The sequence below is a fragment of the Pundamilia nyererei genome, unplaced genomic scaffold, assembly GCF_000239375.1.
Source record: "Pundamilia nyererei isolate P.nyererei 1_Seehausen unplaced genomic scaffold, PunNye1.0 scaffold00002, whole genome shotgun sequence".
Classification (NCBI taxonomy): domain Eukaryota; kingdom Metazoa; phylum Chordata; class Actinopteri; order Cichliformes; family Cichlidae; genus Pundamilia; species Pundamilia nyererei.
This window is the reverse complement of record NW_005187403.1, coordinates 2,824,456-2,847,967: the sequence shown is the minus strand read 5'-3', so window position 1 is coordinate 2,847,967 and position 23,512 is coordinate 2,824,456. Positions and strand designations below refer to the sequence as shown.

The window sequence follows — 23,512 nt, the reverse complement described above, 5'->3', positions numbered from 1 at the left end:
CACACTAGTATGAGCACTTGGTACTGTATGTCTTGAAAGCAGCGGAGCCAATTCATGAAAAAAAGCTACATGATGAAAGACTTCTTGGGCCATCAAAAGGCGCAAAAAACGCTTGTGACAACATGACTCCAGATTTATTGATTTCCTTGCTCTCTTTTTTTTTCATCTAGAGTGCTTTGACAGAGCAAAGCAATCTCTGAGTTTGTTGTCTGTAGTTACATTCCCTTGGCAAATGGACACTATCCACAAACACACATGCTACTCACACACTGGAGTACAACCCCATGCACAAACACATGGCTCTCCCAGTGGGGCGGAGTTTTTAATCCTCAAATACACTGCCATAAATCAAAACGCAATCCTCGTGCCCTAGCTCGTCTCTCTGAATGAAAAGCTCAAGCTACTGGCACATTAATAGCAATTTACAGGGCCAGTCATGCGAGGAGAGGAGCATCAACTGAGCGTCTTTTATTTTGTAATTCCTTATTGGTTTCGCTCACTACATGGCCACTGAATTGGTAACGCTGGAGGATGTGACCTACCTACTACATCACTTTACTCTGAGCTGTTGTCAGATGTGTTGTGCTTCCCAACCCCCTAATCTTGCAATCAAAATGTGTCCCCTTACATATCTTCATAAATGTAGTGAGGGACGTGTTTCAATTTTTGTCCTCTCCTTTTTTGCCAAGAAGAGAGAACAGAGACTTCTTTACATGATGAAATGCAAAATGCACGCTTCAATCAGCACGACTGTGAAGCATTTGTTAGCAAATACTGAACTGTACGCAATCCTCAAAGGAACAATTGTAGCAAAATCTTTCTACTGTTATACTACAGTGACCTGCACATAACTAACTGGATTTTGAACCAGTTACCAGGCATGTTGAAACTGTGAGTGTGGGGAAATATATTCAGTTTTAATTAAATTACTAAAAGGGAATAATATAACTTTTAAAGGTAATGAATTGTTGTCTTAAATTTTTTCCCTCAAATATTAGGGACTCTTAAAAATGTTCTTGTAATGTTTAATTAAACAGGTAGATAGAAAAACGCTTCACGTATCACATCATTTACTATTGATGGTGCCTTCAAAGGCTGTCTTACTAATGCCATATGCCATTTGTGCATATCACAAATACTGGCTTTTTATAGTACAGTCGTTAACACACCTGACGATCTCTCTTTTGCCCACGGGACAAAGTGTCCATGATTTCTAAAGACTAATTTTCATTGGTGAGCAACAAGACCGTTGACTGACAGCACTTAGAAATAAAATAATTTTAATGCACTTCCACCTGACGCCCTCAAGAATACGGCCATTACTAGTTTTTACCCTGCCTCTCCTGCACTGAGTACAGTCTCTTTAACGCTTTGTGTACCATAGATGATGAAAGCGAGCCTTTGCCGTTATATTCAGTTCAAATTGTTGAACTTTTCTCATGTAACTTTGGGTGAAGTTCACTTTATCTCTGAAAGCCTTTTGTGATACTCTATCAAACTACTGACCTTTTTTAAATTACTCTGATATGTTTTGAAACATTCCACCAGATGTTGTTAAGTGTATTTGCTTTTTTATCACTCACATCTGTCCGGTTGTCAGATGTTTGTCTGCCTGAATGAAATTGACATACTTTTGTTTTCAGGTGGATTGGCTGAAAAATGAGGAAAACCTGAGCTTTGATGATGGTAATATCATGGAGAAAAAAGTTGACCACAACCTCATCATCTCAGAGGCCCGGCTGTCTGACTCTGGAAACTACACCTGTGTTGCCAGCAACATTGTGGCCAAGCGACGCAGTGCCACTGCTACTGTTATAGTCTATGGTAAGATTACAGTTCTTTTAATTTTGCAATTTTATCTCTGACAAAAAATCATGAGAGTAGATTTGCCTGGTAACTTATTACAGTAGTGTTGAAGAATAGTCTTGCCTACATCAGAATATCAGTTTTCACTAGTATGGTATTCAGTTAGCGGCTAACTAAGCTTTACTCCCACCGAGGTTGATTATCTTGTTAATAGTGTTAGATCCTCAGTGCATAAGACCCTGGGAATTGTGGCTCGTTAGATAGTAAAATCTGCCTTAAAGCAGATAACATGCAAGTCGGAAAGGAAATAGTGCTGCATTCATCAAGAAGATATTCTTTTGGGCTGGAAAAATGGTTTGTTACTTCATTTTGTAAGTCCTCCTTAAAGCTAGGACACCTCACTGTTTGTCACTGATTGAGAAAAATGGGAACAACCACACACTTCTTTTCAGCGCTGTAGCCAAGCTGACAAATAGTCAGAGCTCATTCTTTTAACCTTAACTAGAAATGATTTTCTTCAGAGACAAGATTTTAAAAATTTGAGAGAGAAAAATAGATTCACAGCTGTCCCGCAGTTATGCCACAGCAACTTAACACTTAACTGCTAATATTTACCTCTTATTTATTTCTCCCCAACAAACCTTGTTGAGTTAAGGTCACAGTAATTTATCCTTCTGAACCATCAATGTGCCTTTTAGACCCTATTCCTTCAAAACTGCTCAAAAAAGTCTAAGTATAGTTTAATTAGGTTTCTTCCTGTTAAAAGGGAGTTTTTCTTCCCTACTGTCACCAAGTGCTTGCTCATAGGAGGTCATGTGATTGTTGTTGTTTCTTGGTAGTGTTGTAGGGTCCTTACTTTACAATATAAAGTGCCTTGAGGTGACTTTTGTTGTGAATTGCACTAAATATCAGGGCTGTAGAGAGTGAAATAGTGTCATACTAGTAAAAACTCCTTTTAGACTGAAGGGCAGCCTTAAATGAAGTGTTTCATTGTTCATTTTGCTGACCTTTCATCCTGTTATTTTTATTCTTTTAAAGAAGGCATTTAACTGCTGCAGGAATACATCTCATTCTTTCTGACATCCCATTGCTCCGGTCCATCACTCATTAATTTCCATAATGCTAATGAAGTCCCTGACAAGCTTACTATTCCCGATAGCCTCCAACAGATGTACAATAATGGAACAGTAGTATTTCTTCCTTTCCTATGACAGCAAATGAGCTCATTAGTCAATCATCCTACATTACTTTAGGAGACATATCCGAGGAATAAGTGTACATTGACAGAAGGGAAGACACTATTGATCTTTTTTTTCTGATGTTCATTACCGCCTTTGAGTGAATCCTCTGACTGTGATGCAGGCCAGAATTCCTTTAGTGTTTCTTCATACCTTTTCCCTCCTCTTCTGACACGTGCAGTGAATGGCGGCTGGTCATCCTGGACGGACTGGTCTCCCTGTAACGTGCGCTGCGGTCGAGGTGTGCAAAAACGCTCTCGCACTTGCACAAATCCGGCGCCTCTCAATGGTGGAGCCTTCTGTGAGGGCATGTCAGTACAGAAGAGTACTTGCAACACAGTGTGTCCAGGTAAGAGCAATAGCATGTTCTTTTCACTCTTAGTGATAAAGAGCATGTTTTAGTGTTACTAATTTTGACCTTTTGAAGCTTCCCTTGCATCTTACAGCTATGGGTTAAATAAAAGATTTACAGTTGCCAGATAAGATGTGTAAATTTTAGATTTATGACAGTTGAAAGTCTGTATTGTTCAAGTAGTTTTTTCTGCAGAAATCACTTCTTATTGTGAAAATGCACTTATTTGCATTCATGAGAATATTTGCATAAGATCAATACAATACAGCACCTGTGTCTTTGCAACAAAATCTAGATTTCTGTAGATGGTTAGCTTTACTTTACGTACGCACAAAGAATAGAAACTGGAATAATTGCTGGACTGACAGCTAACAAAACAAGAAGCTAACAAAACTCTTCATCTGTCATTGTACAAAATGTATTTATATTTACGTACTATTTGTATAGCATCCTTGTGAATATAATATACCTAAGTAATATGTAAATATCATTAGCACAAATACACAAGATTGCATATAATAGCATAAATAGTTTAGTAATACTGTCTTTATTTAACTTCTTTTTCATTATTTGGTCTAAATGTAAAAAATAGTTGGCTTACTTTTTCAGTCTCTGTTTGGAGAAAACTGAAACTTTGTGTTTTGTAATAAATAAATAAAAATTATAACCAAAAACTCAGTGATGAACCATAAACATTGTTTAATTGGTCCAGAAAGCTCAGTCTAAATACTATTATTTGTGTTTTTGCAGGAGCTACACAGTTGAATAATTTTTGTGCAGCACAAGACCCACTATTTAACCACAAATTGTTGCTCCTATCCTTCAATCTTTCTACAGAAATTAGATATAACATATGCCATGACACTTGTCTTAAAAGCTTTGGGTAGGTTTTATAGTTAGCACTAGTCTTCTTTCAACCTCAGAGATTTTACTGTGAAAGCATCTGCAATGCACTGGTGACAGTGGGTTGCTATCTGAAATCAAATGCAGTGCACCTGTGAAACAACTAATGAAGGGGAAATGTCTGGCAAGAGGAGAGAGATGCACAAATGGAGAGGGGTGAAGATAACATGAGAGAGAAGCTAAGAGTAGAATCTCAGGTTGTAAGAGGAAGTAGGAGTTATCAAAATTGTGCCTCTACCCGTGTGTTTTTTTTTCTTTTATAGACAAGCCCAAATTTATGATTTCAACCACAGTGGAGTATAAAGAAAAACGCTCATCAGGTTTAAGTTTAAAAAAAAATTATCAGTCGAGTACAGTGCACTCCTCCAAACATTATCTCCTCTTTGCCAAATGTCTCCTTCTGACGGATTCTTTCTCTGCATCTGGGTTTGAGCATAAACAGGATGCCTTTGCTTTCAGATTAGCAGGAAGAGGGGATCTTTTAGACCATATGGAGGGGGAAAGGCAAATTGATGGAGTCTCTTTATGCTCCAGATCAGAAACACCAGCTTTGTACATGTTTTTGACACTTTAAGTGGGACATTATTTTTAGTTGCGCAACTGTTACCTTGAAAGTGTTTTGCTGTAAAGTTCCACAGCGCTATTAAAAAATACACTTAAACCTGGAGTATGAGTAGCATGCATTTTTTAGTTCCTGTTGTGTTTCATTGCATTTCTTTATACAGTAACATGTGCATGTATTCACATTCAATGGCTCTATCTTTGTGTTTGCCCCTGCAGTGGATGGCGGCTGGGGAGAGTGGAGTGAGTGGTCAGCGTGTAGTTCGGACTGCGAGAGGCAGCGCAGCAGAGAGTGTACGGCTCCGGAGCCCAAGCATGGGGGGCGACTGTGTGACGGGGTGGCAGTGGCTACAGAAAACTGCACAGGCGGCCTCTGTACACAGAGTGGGTAACATCAGCTCCACACTTCACTGGTTAAAAAGGAGAAAAAGATATAGTGGTTTAGCACCATTACTGTCAGTCCCATTGTGTTCATTGACTGTGTCATCATAGACTTACTGTTCATAATTTTTGGCAGTGTGGGCTAGATCATGATCGTCATGATAATCGTGCTCATTAGCGACGCCCTCATCCGTCTTCATTATTCAAACACTTTGTTTCACATACATCACACACAGTGTGCACCAGCGTGGATTTGCACGCAGGCAGTGATTGAATCAGCTATTGTGTGTTTCTGCAGATCGGAAGTTGCTGCATGATGCCAAGCCACAAGGTGAGCTTCTGTTTAGTTTCATTTCTTGCTGATGTTTTATTTAAAAGATATCACTCTCTCCAGCCGTGACCTGGACGATTGCAAGATTAGGGATTGGGATTAGAAAAAGGTGTGACCAAAAGTTTTTTTCACACATTTTGCAACTCTGAACTTTTGTAAACAAAACCCAACAGAGGAGTATATAACAACTCAAACTAGGCATTTTTAAACACCCTTTAACCTGAACCTCCCTGACACAAAGTCCACATATACTACAATAATAAGAATTGCTGAATTTACATTAGCAAGTAGAACATCCTAATTATCTGTCTGCTCTACCCAGACAGCATCCTCACTTTAACCAAAAAGTGTGGAAGCCGTGTAAAATGTAAATGAACACACAATACAATGGTTTTCAAATTTTATATGCACATATCAAATGTTTAAATTGAGGCTAACAAAAGGCTGGAAAAGTGAGCTGAACAACGAAGAGACAAATTTTCAACTAATTAGGTTAATTGGCAGAATGTAAATATGATTGGGTAGTACAGAGGAAAACTGAAAGCAAGAGCTTGAAGGATAGATGGGTAGAGCTTCACGAGGTAGCAAAAAAAATCTACACTCCCAATTATTTTGTTTTAAATAAAAGTGGAAGTTTAGAAAAAATGGAAAGATTTATTTTAAAAAAAGAAAAATAACCACATCTTTATTTTACACCAACACATATATGATTACCAGTAAGCAAAGTGGTTGTTTGTTTACATATTGGTTAAGAGTTTGTTTCTAAAAACATTTTCCGACTATAATATGCAGTGTACCTTTAAATATCATTTGAATGTCTATTATAAGGTTAAAACTGATGTTTCACTCAGTTTTCAGTTTTGTTTTAACTGTTTGTTTAGGTTATAGCACCAATACTAATGTGTTAGGTAGAAGGCAAATTATAGTTTAGATTAAAATACAGTGAGTTATGGGTAAGACCTGCCACATTATTATGTGCCATTCATGCAGGAAACATTGTGAGTATCTCTGAGACGCCAGTTGTTCATACTTAAACCAATAGCATGGATGAATATCAATTATAACACTGCTGATTATGGAACATTATTAATATCATTTCCATTGCATTGCTATTACAGTAAGTATTCAATATGTTTACTCAGTTTTACATGTAATTTTAATGTACTGATGTACTGATTACATGTACTGATGGTATTACGAAGCCCAATATGTTTTCTAAAACTAAAGTATAATTTAGGCTTTTTTTGTTAAATGCAGGTATAATAAGTTATTTTCAGAGGGTAGTTCCATTCACACCTAATTGAGTTTTGTCTTGTAAACACCTTCTGGGCTGATAGCAGCAAACTGGTGCGATGTCATTAATGGCATTTATAGGAAGAGACTGGCTCTGGCTGCATAATCCCACTGTTGGAGTGACAGAAATTCTCTAGCTGACAAGGATAGTTACAAGAAAACACCACGCTCATCAGCAGCCATTTGGTTCTGGCACTGGTTAAGCTTAACAAATTACTAATGTTGCCCTCAGAGAGGGAATTGCCCTGAAATAGGAACAATAAGCTGCCAAGTGGTAAATCACAGGTGTGGCCATAGAGAATAACGCTGTATGACTCACTGTGAATTAGCTTATTTAAATACATATGTTTTGACGAACAGACAGCACATCAAATGACACGTGAATGAATAATGATGATTAATATTAACAAATGGCAAATTAAATTCATTTCTAAAGGTTGTTTGGCTTAGCCGTTTGTTTCCCTAACCAAACATTTGTCATTGATGCTTCTTATCTCATTTCCTGAAATAAATAAAGTGCATTGTGACTTTTGCTGTTTTCTTTACACTCTGCATCCGTTTCCACATGCTGTATGTTGTTTGACTTGGATTGTTACCAAGTCTCTGTAAAAATAACACAAGCTGTATCAAACGTCCCAGCTTTTATTGCCATTATTATCTCAGTTTCACTCCTACATTAATGATGCTGTACACTTCTACTTATTTTTGATTATATCGGGCATTGTGTTTCAGTTTGAGCTCTTTGCGGTTAACCACTGTAAATCCACTGCTTTATGCATTATTGCTGTGTAGGGAAATGCTACTGCGTAGCTTGCACAGAGAAAAATCAATTTGCCCATGTTTTCCTGACTTGTCCTTTCACATAGTTATGTCTTCTTGTTTGTCAGGAATGGGAAAAAGAATGCGACCAGGCTGCCAAAAACTTCCCAAGCCCTCAATTAACCTGCTACTGTAGCTGTTAATACCGCTTTGCATATTTTGTCAATTTCTCCTGATTTGAGCTTCAGGCTACTTAGAGGATTTCTCAGCATGTCCTGTTTTAGTGCAGATCTCATTATCTTTCAAGAACAAGCTAGCAGCTCCTTTATTTCCCCACTCATTCGTTTGCTTTGTGGAGTTGGACGCCGCAATACTGGTGGGACCAGATAGAGCATAATCGCTGCCGATGAGCTAATTTAATGAATTGGTTTTGTCACATTATCCCAGTGGAACACAGAGTGCCTCCAACACCAGAGCCAAGCAGTGTTTGAAATGACAGTCAGGTGCTGGGTTGATTATAATCGCCTTCCTTCCAAGGTTCCTCATTAGTAACTTTAACACTGAGGAATGGAACAATGAAGCTGTGCATCATGGAAAGAACAGAAAATAAAAAATGCACTAAAGTAGCATGAAACCAAGGTAGACTTCCATAAAAGCGCTACTAAGCAACACAGATTTCCAGTTTATTTTGGGAGAGAATGTCTCCAAGCATCCCAATTAACCACAGAGACTCCGAAAGCAAATATAAGAAGTCTTGATGCATGCTCAATCATCCAGATAAGGAAATCCCAAAAAGTTGATTGTGTTCATATGGACATTCAAAATCATGTTTGTTTGTTTTTTTCACTCATTCTGACATTTCAAGGTGTGGAGAACAGCAGTGACGTTGCCCTGTATTCAGGCCTGGCTGCAGGGGTGGTGACAGTTGTACTGCTCATCGTCGCTGTCACTCTTTACCGAAGGAGCCAGAGTGAGTACGGTGTGGATGTCATTGACTCCTCCGCCCTCACCGGAGGCTTTCAGTCCTTCAGCTTCAAGACCTCTCGTCAAGGTGAGTCATTAACTGTGGCTCTCAAATATCAGAGACAATTTGCCCTCGAAATTGTGTCATAAAACACTGAATCCAAATGAGAACTTTGTACAAAAATCTAAACGTGAAATTTTCAAAAGCAGCAAAGAATGGGTGGATTTGGGGGTTTTCCTGCAAAAGGCAACTGAATTTGGTTTTAAATCCAAGTATGCATCCTTTATAAAGCTCCTTGTAAAAATTGAGGATTCATGTTGTGTTGGAAATCTTTTTTGGCGTTTTGACATTTCACTGTATGCACATTATGTGAACTAGCTTAACAGTGTGCAGAAGTTAATTTGTTGAAGTCTATTGCAGCTATGATTATTTAAAGAAGAATTTACAGATTACACAAGATATGCACAGTCTTTAACTTGTCATTTAAAAGCACAGACAAATTGTACACAATGCAATTGGAAACTCAGAGAAACTCCAATATGTAAACACTGTTTATTTGCTCTTGAAGAGCCTTATCTCCATGTAAAGATATTTTTAAAAAATTGTTTGTTGGACTTTGCAGTAAGATCTTAAAAAGGCAGTTTATAACAACTGACAAAATCTCTGTGACACCTCTACACCCACCCTGCCACAGATGGAGCTAACATGCACAACAGTTAAATATGATGTGCAATTAAAAGTGCATCACATTATAAACCAGAGCGTCAAAATAGCTTGTTTTTATGTTTTTATTTTGCATGTGCTTTTATTGCTTTTAACTTTTATTTTTTATTTCAGTTTGGCTGTTTAAAAGACCACAAAGCAAGCCCTAAAAATTAAAGCTGCAATTGTTGCCTGCTAGTGCAGAGAGCTGGCATTGTCTTTGGCATTAATAGCCATTCTAACACACACACATAAAAGCAAAACACAGAAAAAGAATACGACATAGACATACAATCATGTAAAAAGGAAAGTACATCCTCTTTCATTTCTAACATTTTACATATTAGGACATAATACAGAGTCCTCTGTTCCTCACCAGGTTATAAATTTGTGTTGATAAAGCCTCTGATGAACAACACATGACATGTTACACCATGTCATTAACTTTAGTTGTTGGAGGTACTTGTATATACACAGCTTTCTCAAGGTCCTGTTGCAGCATTTCAGTTGGTTTGAGGTCTGGACCTTGACTGGGCCAGCCAGAATACTTTAGTTTGCAGAGGACTTCAAAGTTGACTCAAAAACTGCAAAGTTCCATGTGGCTGCAAAACAAGCCCAAATCATCCACCCTCCACCATCGTGCTTGACAGTTGGTGTGAGGTATTTGTGCTATTTTGCGGTGTTTGGTTTTATCAAATATAGCACTGTATATTCTGGTCAAATATCTCCAGTTAGAGAAGAAGATTTCTCCTCGCAACATTTCTAAACAAGCCAATTACAATGTCACGTATTTTAACATTTGATATGTTAACTGAGCCCCGTGGAGTCTTAGACATAGCTCTTGGGTTTTGTGTAGCTTCTATGAGCATTGCATGCTCTGGTCGTTGGGTGGTCTGTTTTCCACTTTTTTCACTGTTTATCTTTCTCCCAGATTCATGCTGGGAGAAGCATGAATCTGGGATTCAAAGCTGCAGAGCAGAAAACTTCCAAAACTGCTGCTTTTATGGAGATCACCCTTCCTGATTGTCAGTCAATTAAATGCTTTTCATTAGTAGCACTGGGTGGTTCCTTACCTTCGTAATTCCTATAGGAGCAGAAAAGGTGTTTAATTTTTGTTAATAATGTTAGAATAATGACACTGTGTAATATGTCATGAGTTGTTGCTTATCTCAGGTTGTATTTACCTCATCTTTAGAGCTGCTTAGGACACAACTATTGATGATGACCCTTGATTTCCTTTTTTACTCTGCTGCTAACGTTTTAGCTGGCTATTATAACTGAACACACACCCCCAAAAGTTCAATGGTGATGAACTGGAATAGGAATTAGTTTATTATTTAATTATAAATAATAATGTAATAAATAAAAATAATGTAAAATGTTGTTTCTGGTACACCTTGTAAGAGAAATACTGCAAAGTGCTTTATGACAAAATTCTAACAACAGAAAGGCAAAAAATTACATCTAAAGCAAGTAGAATAGTTACATAATGAGGTTCTATGTAAATAACACCAAAGATCTATGCAAGCCATACAGTTTTCTATGTATCTGTATTTATTCATCTTTATGAAATATGAATACATTTATTTGTACGATATATATGCATTAATTATTAACACGCTTTAGGGGCCAGAACTGAGTTTATCTGTTTGTTTGCTTTAGCCATCTCAAGCTTTTTTTCTGTCTGTGCTGTAGTGCAATAAATGTCCAATAATTTACAGCTTAACCTATAAAACATGCATTGCATTTATTACTTTATTGCAAACATCCATATTCAGCAAGCAATAAACTTATGGTAACAAGCAGATTGTGCACTCTAAACAAATGTATAATTTCACTCTTATCTATTATTACTCAGGCCTCCTCTTAAGTACCATAACTTGAAAAGTTAGTTGAAAGGAAGTTGAAAAGTTATCAGATAATGTCTCAGTTTTTGGTATTGTATTTTATTACAAAACCACAATTAATAATTCACGTCTGCAAAATTAAAAATGTAATATATTACCGCTATCTCTTTTTTTCGCTGAGCACCACAATGGAGCGTTTGCGGTCCCGTGTTACTAAACGAAGAAACATCAGAGCGCCGTAGCGTGCTGTTTTACTCGGCAGATTGAGGCATATTTTTGCAAGGCTGGCATTATGGGTCGCCACAGCGGCAGCCCTCAGCAGGGCATAATAAAGTTCATTTTGATAACACAGCAGGAGGCAGGGAAAGCTTTAATCTTGGTCCCTGTTCACTGTGTTAGAGGCGCTAAAACAGCCAAGCCTCCATAACATTCTGCATGTCCTCCCCTCCTTGCACGTTGCGCCCCGCTGTATGCTGCTGCAGTTATCATTTCATCACGATCATTTCATTTCAATACTTTTTCGCAGTCACGTTTTTCATTATGAGTAACTGTAATAACAGCTCACCCATTAAAATTATTGGCCAATTTACAGTACTTTGCTCATCAGGAGATACACACACTGTGTACTCAGTGTCTTCAGGTCTTATTTAATGCTTGCTGGAAGCAGCTGTCAATGGGTGCTGTTCATTATGGCATTGTCTCTGCACGCCTTTCTTTACTTTCATCTCTTCTCAGTTCCTCCCAGCGAGGATCTGAGAGAGAGAGAGATGCGAAGAGAAGATGTGAGAATGAAGGAGCCATAGCTGTCATATGAGAAATCCGTACTTTTAGAGTCAGTTTTAAGCAGCGTTAGTTACATCAGCAACATGCTGCACAGCTGGATCACTTGTCACACTGACTGATTCAAATGTCCACAGAAATTCTTCTCACACAGGCCTTTATTTAAACTCATTAACACAGCCGATAAATCGTATTATTGTTGTTGCTCGTGTATTGATCAAAAATGCTGCTTTGTTTGATGCAGCAGTTATTGCTATTAAAGTATCTAATATATTCTAATGTCTTATATAGACATAAGAAGAATAAGACATACTTCCTTTATCCCAAATATTGGGACATACAGGTATATTACACAGTACCATATAACTGTGATGTGTGTTAATCAGTTGGTTTATATACAGCACTGAAAAGTAACCAGTGTGAGAACATCTCTGTTATTTATTCTTTTTTTCAGTTAGATTGTAGAGTCAGATCAGTGTTGTCAGTTTAGTTTTAGCTTAGATTCCATCGGTTTCAGTTTTAGTCTAACTATTAGAATACGGTGGGTGTTTTTTAGGGGCAGATTTAACAATTTCTGAATAAGTTATTTACTTGCTGCTTGTTTGTGGTCTCTCTGACTTCAGTTTTGTCTTCAGTAGCTTTAAAGCATGTGTATACGTGCCCATTTCATAATTGCATCCAGCTCTTGCTTTCCTTTTCCAAACTTTACTAATCCCATCATTCTTGTGCAAGTTAATTTTGGCTTTATTTTGGCCTTCCTGTTCTTGAGTGAACCAGTGGTTTTAACTGGTTTAACTGGACAATGATGCCTGGTTCCTCTATAATATTCTTGATAATATTCGTGATTTGGTTCAATGTTTTTCTTAAACATAGAAAGAATTCTACGATCCGCATTAAATGTTTTCCGTGTTTTTTGAGGCCTTTTGCTGTGTTTAATAATATTCCACAAAAAAATGTTATCCTTCTCTTTTATTGTTTTTTTTTTTTCAACCTAATGACAACCTTAAATAACATCAAAGTCTTTTAGGGGCCTCATCTGGAAAGTTCCAAACATAATTTCAGCATTTGAAATCATCTTCTGCATAATTAAGATGATTATCTGCATAATTTGTCTTGGAAAAACTGAGGGGACATGTCTTACTTGACCTGGTTTGTCAGTCAGTTATCTAATTACTTTGGTCTAATTACTTTAGCCTTTCAAAATGGAGTATATGTATTTAAAAAAAAATCATTGTAATTACTTAACTAAACAGTTGATTCTTCAATTGAAGCTCACAGTCTGCACTTCAGTCACATCTTAATTGTTTGATTCAAAATTCACTGAGGTGTTGTCCACAAATCTATGGAGCTAGCTGTAAATTGGGTTATCAGTAGAAAATGAATAGAAAAAATCAATAACAGTGTCACTTCTAAGTGAGTCACACTAAGATATATGTCTTTTTTTCATTGTATTACAGCAACAGCCACGGACAGAGAAAACATATTTGTGATGACATACTCTTCAGGTTGTTTTGTTTTTTTATTGATGATGTGGGCTCTCATGTGTAATTGCTGACATTCATTTGCTTTTTCTCTGTGTGTGTTTCAGCAAATCCTCTGCTTATTAATTCATCCATGCAACCTGATCTGACAGTGTCACGTACCTACACCAGCCCCATGTGTTTTCAGGACTCCATTGACAAGGAGCTAATGGCTGAGCGCTCACTCCTTGACCCGTTGCCTGATCTTAAGGTTAAAGGTTAGAAAACAGAACTCTTATGAAAGTCCATGTCTGTGGTACTCAGTTACTTTTGAAAGGGCAAGTCTCACAGAGAAGTGAACGGCTCTGTGGATGCACTAGGGCAGATAATCTTACTTTGGATCTGTTTTTTCCTAAGGCAGTCTCTAGGAAAGTCAATTTTCAGTGCATCACGAACTAGACATTCAACACTTCATGTTGTTGTTTGTTAGTGCTGGTTGCTGCCTTTTATTCCCTTGGTGGCATGATTAGCATTCAAAATTAAGGTGATCTTTGAAATAATTGGTCCTTAACTTAGACAGTGTATAAAAAAGTAGATGCTTAGTCCAATACAGTCATTGTCAGAAATGTCGAAAAACAAGAGCCTTTTTATTGTACTTAGTGTGATTTTATAAAGAAAAATATTCTTATTAAAGTCATATCTCCATTTGGCTGCCTACATACTATCAGAATTTGCTAATGATGATCAGAAGACTGTGCCAGCTTACATTACAGCAGATAGACACACAATTTAAACCCCATTGCTTTTGTCTTTATGGGTTTGTTCCGGATAAATGAAAGACTCCACCCCCCGAACTCATTTAAGTGCAGAGTGTTGCAATTACTACAGCCCCAGGCATACACTTTTTACCTTGAGGCAAAAAGCTTGACAGTGACAGGGTTCTTGAGACTTGTTAGTTGGGTTTTCACTAAGCTTTGGCTGGACAGTTACTGTTTAGAGCAGGGGTTTAGTAAACAGTTTCAGAGTGATTGGTTTTGCAGTCAAGAGCAAGCTTTTAAAAAGCTTTAAAGGGCTGTTTTCCTACTGTTGGATGTTTGACTGTTGGACCTGAAAAAATGTGTTAAAGCTACACAAATTCTAATGTCACAGAGCTTTCACTGTATCCTCAGGGGTGACGGAAAGGGCAGAGTACCACGTCATGTCCCACCCTCAGACATTTCCAAGGGGACTGGCTCCAGACTATAGAGGGGTTGCAGTGGGGACAACACTGGGCAGAAGAGGCAAAAACCTTTTCAGTCCACACGTCTCTCTGACTCCCCGCTTGCCTCTGCACAGAGCAACTGCAGTGTTTGGCCATGCTGGAGGCAGGCTCGTGGTACCCAACACAGGTGAGTGTACGATGAGGCAATTATCATTCAATATCTTCCTGCTGAAGAGCATGTGTCGACTTCAGTTCCTCCAAATTCAGCTAGCATTCACAGAGGATAGAAACTATAAAAACAAGTTGTTCTCATTTGCACTTTTTAAGTTGTTTAACCTTGTCAGAGTTGATCGGTAGCAAAAATGAGGAAAAAAGTCACATACTGAGTAGGCAACATGATTATGGAAATATTATTTACAAAATGATGAAGATAAAAAGCACTAGCATTTTTAGCCAATCGGTCCCTACCCTGCAAAGTATGGAAAATGTTTTTGATCACAAAAAATACTAAACTCTTTCCTCAAATAAATTACTTTTTTAAAGCATTTTAGGAACATTTTAAAGCACCTAATGCGTGCTGAAGAAATATAAACAAGTGTATTTAATGTGCTGCTCAGTCTATTGCATTATGCAGGCAGCTCTTTCTCGTGGCCTACATTCATCATTGTGTCCCCTGAGGGGCTTTATGTACTGCTAGATTGGCAGTAATTGTTTATGATACAGTAGAATGTTATGCATATGTCTTTGTGTTTAAGAGGAAAGGATGTCTGTGATGCCTGCTTCTGTGCATGCTTGTGAATAAGAGATCGCTGCCAGCATCGAATCACAAGGGGACTTGCTCTGGCGACCTTTTTCTGGGGCCCGTCACCCCTCTGGCTGTCACCTTCACTAAACAGACCTGACAGCTGAGCAGGTGTGTGTCATAAGTGTGCATGTCTGCTTGTTTGTTGATCAGCATGCCTCCTTCTCTGCAGGTATCAGCCTGCTGGTGCCTCACGGGGGGATTGCAGAAGACACTACCTGGGAGATGTACATGAGCATCAACCAGGAGGACAGCAGGTGAGGGACTCTCACTGAGGTGGTGCTGTATGCTTCCTAGTCTGCTCTCTTTTAATCCTTCAACAACACATTCCTCATCCCTCATCCTGCCACCTCGTCTCCTCCTCCTCCCTTTGCCGAATGAGCGCCACAAACACAAAACCTTTCTTATGAAGGCTACGCTGTGACATGTAGTGTACACATGCACATGCACATGTTCTCACACGGCATGCGGTCCTTGCTTATCTCACAGACACTACAGGGGAGGACATGGTGTGTCACAAAATACATTGGCAGCTGTAGACAGATTGCATTACTGCCTTAAGCAACTGTCATAGCAGAAGAAGATACGCTCCGTGACTCTAGTAGACCGTTTTGTGTTTGCATACGTAACTGTGACAATATCTCTCTCCATTTTGACTGGTTAGAGTGATGAACTTAGTGAAGTCATGATGATGGGTTATATTGATAAGGCAGACAGAGATAGAGTCATGGGCATGTGTCAGAATTTGGGTGACTATTACCTGCAAGCAGAAATCTATTTCTGTAACTTTCTTATTTCTCGCAAAGCTATCACTTGAGGGAAAAAAAGGGCTTGCTAGATAATAACTCGGTGCAAAAGGGCTGTAATACCTTTGGATTCCATGCAGCAGAGCTTTGGATGCTATCTGACAACCAGATGTCAGTGTTTGGACATGTTCTTGATTCACAGCAGACAGTATCAACATGTCAGTATGACTGCGTGAAGCCCTGCTAGCTAGCTGTCACCCCAACCACACCGCTAACCACCAGTGATTCTCGATGAAATTGGATTTCTACGTCCAAGGGGGAATCATAAGTGACATCTAAATATCAGCTGTCTTTTCACCTTACTTCCACCCACCCATTTAGTGCCTGGGGTCACGTGGGAGAGGGAGCATATCAAAGGTCACATATAGGTTGTGGCACAGAGCTCAGTTAGCAGACTGGTTGCACACTCCCCCGCCTTAAGTCTCCCCAATTCAGCCAGACTGTTGCCCTCCAAGCTCCTGCTTTGCTCTGATAAGCCCGATGCTGTTTACTTCTCTGGCTGCCGCTTAAGAAGCTGCAGGAGCCGTGCACCACTGAGCTGTCACTCAAAGCCTATCTTCTGACAGCCACAGAGTCCAGGGGAGAAATTGGATGCTTTCTCCCCATTCAAACCTTAGCCATCTACATAAGACGATGCTTTCCTCTGCAAAGAATAGGAATCGATCAGCTGGGGCTCAGTTTCATGTGTTCGCGAGAGCTGCCATCCATCCTCTGGGCTTCACGAGGTTGTTTTGTGTGTGATCTTCTTCAGCTCAGCAGGGGACAGTGAGTTGTCCAAGGACAAAATGCACCTGATACTCTGCATCTTGCAAAAGTTTCAAGCATATTTACAAGGCAGGCAGTTATTGCTCTGGTGTCAGTTACATCAGACTACGCAAACTTTAAAATTTGATTGGCACTTGTTTTTGGTTGAGTCGATCTACCAGTGCGTATCTACAACCTACAGCCCGACCTACAAAACTCACCCTCAGACCTCCCTAATGATCCTTCCCTCTTCCTTCTTTCCTAAAATCCACATTTCCATCATGCATTACTATTTTTAATGCATGATGGAAATGTGGATTTTAGGATTTTAACCTTTTTATTTTTCACACTGACTCTGACAATGAGTAATTATGGTAAAGCTGATGAAAACCGTTCTAATCAGAGTGGGAGTCAGAAAAATAAGTAATTTTTTAAGTTTTACATTTTCTGGCATTAATACACTTACATTGTACAAAATATTAAAGGAGATTCACATTACCTTAAATCTTGAAGTCTTTGTCATGGCTTCCGTTGTTACCTTAATTTTACATCCTGATGAACTTGATGCCTTGGCAAGATGTCATTGTCCAAGTCTGGCTAACTTTCAAACCATGGTCACCTACAGGGTTTTTATCGAAGGCCTAAGATTGTGTGGAGGTCTGAGTCATATTTTGTCACGGTTCTGGGTCATTTTGACCCAGCATTTTCTGTTTCTTATATTGTGGTGTTTTTCTAGATTATGATTTATGTTCTGATTCTTGAGATGTGCTGTTTTGCTTATTTTTATTTTAGGTTTCAGTTGGGTTCTGGTCATGAGTTCAGTTTGATGTTAATTCTTCTTTAAGTCTCTGTCGTCTCTGGGTTCCATGTGTTGTATTCTTTCAGTCTGCCTCTCAGTGTCAAGTATGCGTCTTTGTGATTTGTTTCGTGTTTCCTGTTTGATTTTGATAGTCCCAGTCTGATGTCAGTGTGTTCAGTTTTACTTCTCCCCTGTCTCGTTAGTCTAATTTCTCCCAGCTGTGTCTCCCTCCTGTTTCCCATTCCCTGATTACGCCCCAGTGTATATAAGCCCTGTGTTTTCCTTTGCTGTCTGTTGTGTCATTAACGTCTGCTCACCTTCAGGTTGCGGTGTGTTCTGTTACCTGGTTTACCTCCCTGTTAGTTTATTTTCCCCCCAGTATAGTTAGTCTATTTTCCCCCCAGTATAGTTAGTCTTCTGTTTGGTCAGCAACCTGCAATAAAGCTGTTTATTTTTATTTTACTTTTCCACCATTCCTGCCTACCTTCACACAGACATGACATATTTGTCATTTTTTTAGTGCAGTAACCTATGAACTGCGATGGATGATGAGCTGGATGAGCTACTACACACGGACATTCTGGTTGACTTTTCTCTGGTTTTTTCCTTTTTCCTTTCTTTCTCTGCTTCATCTTGTTTGTTAGCCTAAATTACATCCTTGTATTTAATTTTCATTTAATTTTTCATCATTAGGTTTATTATTTTCACATCCTCCCTTAGATCTCTTTCTGCCCTCATTAGTGCCTACTTGAGTTCACCTGTGCTTTGTTACCACTTTTCTCATGTTGTGCATTTTGTCTGTGTGTTTTTGTCACATCACTGTGTTACTTACCTTTGTTCCTGCTTCTTCTAATCTTCAACGTGGAGTTTCCTGCTTCCTTCCAGCAGTGCCTTTTGTTATATATTCTTCTATAAAACTTTAAGATCCTTTTCCTTATCCTGTGACTTTTCACTTGGTTTCCTACCTTTAACATCTGATGGTTTTATAGTGAGAAATATTATAGTAGATGTGGAAAAAAACATAAAAACCATTTTGTAAAACTGCACTAGCACTGCACACTAGGTATACATGCAGCCATTGCATAGCTTTAATTTTAGATTTTTACCACAAATACTTTTTCTGACTATAACAAAAATAATCTGCATGATCCGATAACAACTTGCTTGTATTTTCCACAGAGTGCCTCCTTTAGCTAAAATTCCAGCTAATGAGGACACTTCTGTTTCTGCAATTCCGTCAAACGGCATGCGGCTGTGACAGCTTGAAAGAAAGACTGTCAAACACTAACAAGGAATTGTGAAAATATGATTTGCAAGTGTGACCTGAGAAAAAAAAAAGATGCATTACACTGGATGTTGTTTTGTTTAAACCAAAAAAAAAAAAAAAAATCAGGAAAAGAAGAGTGAGTATGAGACAAGGCTCCACTGTTAAAATACACACAACCATCATCATGGAATGATATTTCTTTGTTCGCATATAAACAATCAGAGTTGCTAAATAACCATCTTTAATCTTTGCTCGCAGGCAATCCAGATAATTAGTCTCAGCAGTAGGTAACCTTGGTTTCCTCATAGCTAAGGGCTGATTAGCACGAAAGTGCAGCTGCAGGCCAAGGTGCTACTGCGATGTGTGATTTTATTTTTAGACCCCAGATCATAACCTCTTTAATTTTTTAGTGTTGATTGGTAACAGCATAACGGAGAGGGTTGAAAAAAGCTTCACACATCACACTGCACCAAAAACTGTTAATATAACAGGAGGTGAACAGTCTCAACCACACATCATACCCTGTCTGCATGCAGGCACATACACACACCGTCTTACACCATGCGTCACCTAAAAAGGTTGATCTTACAGGTAATTTGCTGGACGGGCTGGAAAACTAAAAAAGAAACAAAAATTCAGGTGCTGTTTTTTGAATTAAATCTGTGAAAACTAAATTTACTTGTTGTTTCTGTGGCTTAAATTATGCTCATTATAACTTTACTTGCTAACAGTGCATACGCTTAACACTTAAAAATGAGAAGTCAGCTTCAACTGTGCAATGCCGCTGCCAGTTAAATGTTCCAAAAAAAAAAGTAATAGATGTTTTCTGAAGTGCCATTACATCATCATCTTCTGTGTCAGGCGCTACAATCAAGAGCACCCTTTGAAAATTAAAAGTGCATTTTGTGTTGAGAAAATCTGGTTACTGGGAAACAAGACTGACTGTATGATATCTAGTGAGGGTTTTTTTCTTCTACGCTGCACTGACATTTACTGTGATTGTGTGAGCAAAACTATGAGCTGCATCCTAAAAGTCAGAGACACTGTGTGAGGGGGCCATGACGCTCAGAGGATCCTGAATTAATGTAGCAGATTTATACGACAGTAGAGATGGTAGTGGGAGTGGGAACAAAAATTTATTAAGCCTCAGATATGATTCATGATCATTTACATGCTGTCTGGGGGGACAACTTATATTAGTGTAGTCGTTGACAAATTTGCCTCACAAGCAAAAAGTCACAGGTTTGATCCCAGGAGGAGATCCCTTGGGGTTGTGTCAGGAAGGCATCTGGTGTGTAAAAAAAATAAAATAAAATTTAAAAAAAAGCAAACATGCATGAAAGTAGATTTACACTTCAAATTTAGATAATAATAAATACCTCAAGAAGCCTGCCAAGTGCCCAGACCTGCTTCTAAAAAAGACTTTGTAAAAATATTTGCTCACAATCAGAATATAGTTTGGGCGTAGCTTTTTGCTTAGTTATACACGAGTCGGTTGCTGCTAAGATCGAAAACTACATTACACACAATACACAAAACACAATAACAACAAAAGAATTGACAAAATTCAACAGCATTCAAAAACGAAAAAATTTTTTACCCTTTGGCCAAAAAATTGTAGGTATTGTCACCGGGCAGGCTGGTGGGCTGTGTGGACACCCAAGTCTGAGAATATCTCAAGAACAAGGCGACAAAAGACTTTCAAATTCATTCCATAGATGCAGCTACTAAAAATCCCAGATGACCTCAAGGTGAAGGTCAGAGGTTAGCTTTTCTGAGAATCACAAAGGAGTTTCAGCTGTATACCATACATGCATCTACTACAAGACTGAGGGGTATACACTGACAGGCACCCATATTTTGTCACATGTACAGTGGGGCAAAAAAGTATTTAGTCAGCCACCGATTGTGCAAGTTCCCCCACCTAAAATGATGACAGAGGTCAGTAATTTGCACCAGAGGTACACTTCAACTGTGAGAGACAGAATGTGAAAAAAAAAAATCCATGAATCCACATGGTAGGATTTGTAAAGAATTTATTCGTAAATCAGGGTGGAAAATAAGTATTTGGTCAATAACAAAAATACAACTCAATACTTTGTAACATAACCTTTGTTGGCAATAACAGAGGTCAAACGTTTACTATAGGTCTTTACCAGGTTTGCACACACAGTAGCTGGTATTTTGGCCCATTCCTCCATGCAGATCTTCTCGGGAGCAGTGATGTTTTGGGGCTGTCGCCGAGCAACACGGACTTTCAACTCCCGCCACAGATTTTCTATGGGGTTGAGGTCTGGAGACTGGCTAGGCCACTCCAGGACTTTCAAATGCTTCTTACGGAGCCACTCCTTTGTTGCCCGGGCGGTGTGTTTTGGATCATTGTCATGTTGGAAGACCCAGCCTCGTTTCATCTTCAAAGTTCTCACTGATGGAAGGAGGTTTTGGCTCAAAATCTCACGATACATGGCCCCATTCATTCTGTCCTTAACACGGATCAGTCGTCCTGTCCCCTTGGCAGAAAAACAGCCCCATAGCATGATGTTTCCACCCCCATGCTTCACAGTAGGTATGGTGTTCTTGGGATGCAACTCAGTATTCTTCTTCCTCCAAACACAACGAGTTGAGTTTATACCAAAAAGTTCTACTTTGGTTTCATCTGACCACATGACATTCTCCCAATCCTCTGCTGTATTATCCATGTGCTCTCTGGCAAACTTCAGACGGGCCTGGACATGCACTGGCTTCAGGTGTCTTTTATACAGATGATGAGTTCAAACAGGTGCCATTCATACAGGTAACGAGTGGGGGACAGAAAAGCTTCTTACAGAAGACGTTACAGGTCTGTGAGAGCCAGAGATTTTCCTTGTTTGAGGTGACCAAATACTTATTTTCCACCCTAATTTCCGAATAAATTCTTTACAAATCCTACAATGTGGATTTCATGGATTTTTTTTCACATTCTGTCTCTCACAGTTGAAGTGTACCTCTGGTGCAAATTACTGACCTCTGTCATCATTTTAAGTGGGGGAACTTGCACAATCGGTGGCTGACTAAATACTTTTTTGCCCCACTGTATCTTGTGTTTTCTGTTCCATTGTTGTGTTTTTTGTTTTTGTTTTTTGACATAGTGTTTTGCACTCGAGGGCCATTGTAGCTCATGTGTTTACATGAGAGGCGCCGTCCATAGAAATTGTACTTTCAGTGTGTGTTGGTGTTTTCCATATTTGTACAGATGTGTGGTGCCCCATTCACGCCTTACACATTAGTAATGCATCTGTGTTGGCTTGTCATGGTCATTCCCCGCTGCAGCTGTATTAATGACCCTGAGAAATATCCACGCTGTGCCTGTGACAACAGCACCAATATCGTGTCCTGTGTATGTGAGGTGTCCACCCAGGGCAGCTGCATGACTGATGGTGGTCCCATTGATTACTCTCAGTCTTCGGGGCTTCCAGCCAAGATTGGGCTCCTGGCCAAGAGCAGCTTGGCCTGGCTCATCTGTCACTGGACTGGCCTGAGCAGGCTTCATAAGCTCCATCGACCCACAAAGCTTACACGCACTGTGCTAAAGCCTGTCCTCCCCAGCCTCACTGTCCATTAGTCTTGGTGCTTTAATCTCCTTCTATCTGTGTGTCTGTGTGTCATCTAGTCAGCAATTGATTCATTATGAGTGTCCAAGGATTTGAGTTTACTTTGTTCATAGGCAAGGGTCACACTCTGAAAGCTTGTTGAAGCAGTGATTCATGTTTTTGTTAAAAAACTTGTAACGAACCCATCCAGCTTCATTAACACGATCACAGATCAAACATGAAGTTTACCATAAATGTTTTCTAATCATATGTTTCTCTACCTCTACAGTACTGTGTCCGACGATGGGTCAGAGATCTTTTTGAGCCCTGCAGTGACATACGGCCCACCAGGCCTTGACCTCTCCTATCCAATAGCCATGACCATAGCCCATTGTGCAGAAGTTGCTGCTGATAATTGGACCATCCGCCTAAAGAGACACATCCAAGACAACAAGTGGGAGGTGAGCAAATTCTGTTACCCTTCACCTGTAGTTAACATGTTTGAATTTCCTCCTGTGGCACAAGTGCAGAACGCTAACAAGTACAAGCACACATCTCCCGCTAGTGCCCAGAATATCAATAGGATCAGATAAACTGCTTCGACCTACTTTGATGAAAATTTTCTTCCTGAACTGTAGTCATGCAGGCAAGGAGCTGATTTCAGGGTTGCCAGCTTAGATTTGTCATTCTGCATAAAATTTAGCCTTTCAAGCTCTACCTCATGCGTCATTTGCATTTGGTCTGACATTTCTTTTGGATGTAAGACAGATACCTCAACATGAGGTCAAAACCAGATAAAAACCAGCAAAGGTGCTTTTTAAAAGATTTAAGACGTTGCTGCTCTAAATGTGTTATTCTTGTGATTGCTACTTTTTGGATTTTTTTTCCCATTTATTTAGGTCTTTCAGTGTAATAACCCCTCTGAAAAGCCCTTCCACTCCACCCTA

The 23,512-nt window shown here is 39.2% G+C and overlaps 1 protein-coding gene across 2 annotated transcripts in view; it reads left to right on the top strand.

Annotated features, from left to right (window-relative positions):
• Positions 1-23,512, top strand: part of LOC102200231 (netrin receptor UNC5D-like) — a 183,036-nt gene that overhangs the window by 145,741 nt on the left and 13,783 nt on the right. The window contains exons 5-13 of one of the 2 annotated variants that reach the window (XM_005720158.1): positions 1,644-1,824; positions 3,226-3,393; positions 5,080-5,244; positions 5,540-5,572; positions 8,490-8,675; positions 13,506-13,655; positions 14,547-14,765; positions 15,553-15,637; positions 22,855-23,026. In XM_005720158.1, the coding sequence (XP_005720215.1) occupies positions 1,644-1,824; positions 3,226-3,393; positions 5,080-5,244; positions 5,540-5,572; positions 8,490-8,675; positions 13,506-13,655; positions 14,547-14,765; positions 15,553-15,637; positions 22,855-23,026 (1,359 nt within the window). The remainder of the gene's footprint in view (positions 1-1,643; positions 1,825-3,225; positions 3,394-5,079; positions 5,245-5,539; positions 5,573-8,489; positions 8,676-13,505; positions 13,656-14,546; positions 14,766-15,552; positions 15,638-22,854; positions 23,027-23,512) is intronic. The other variant, XM_005720159.1, reaches the window with a different exon arrangement.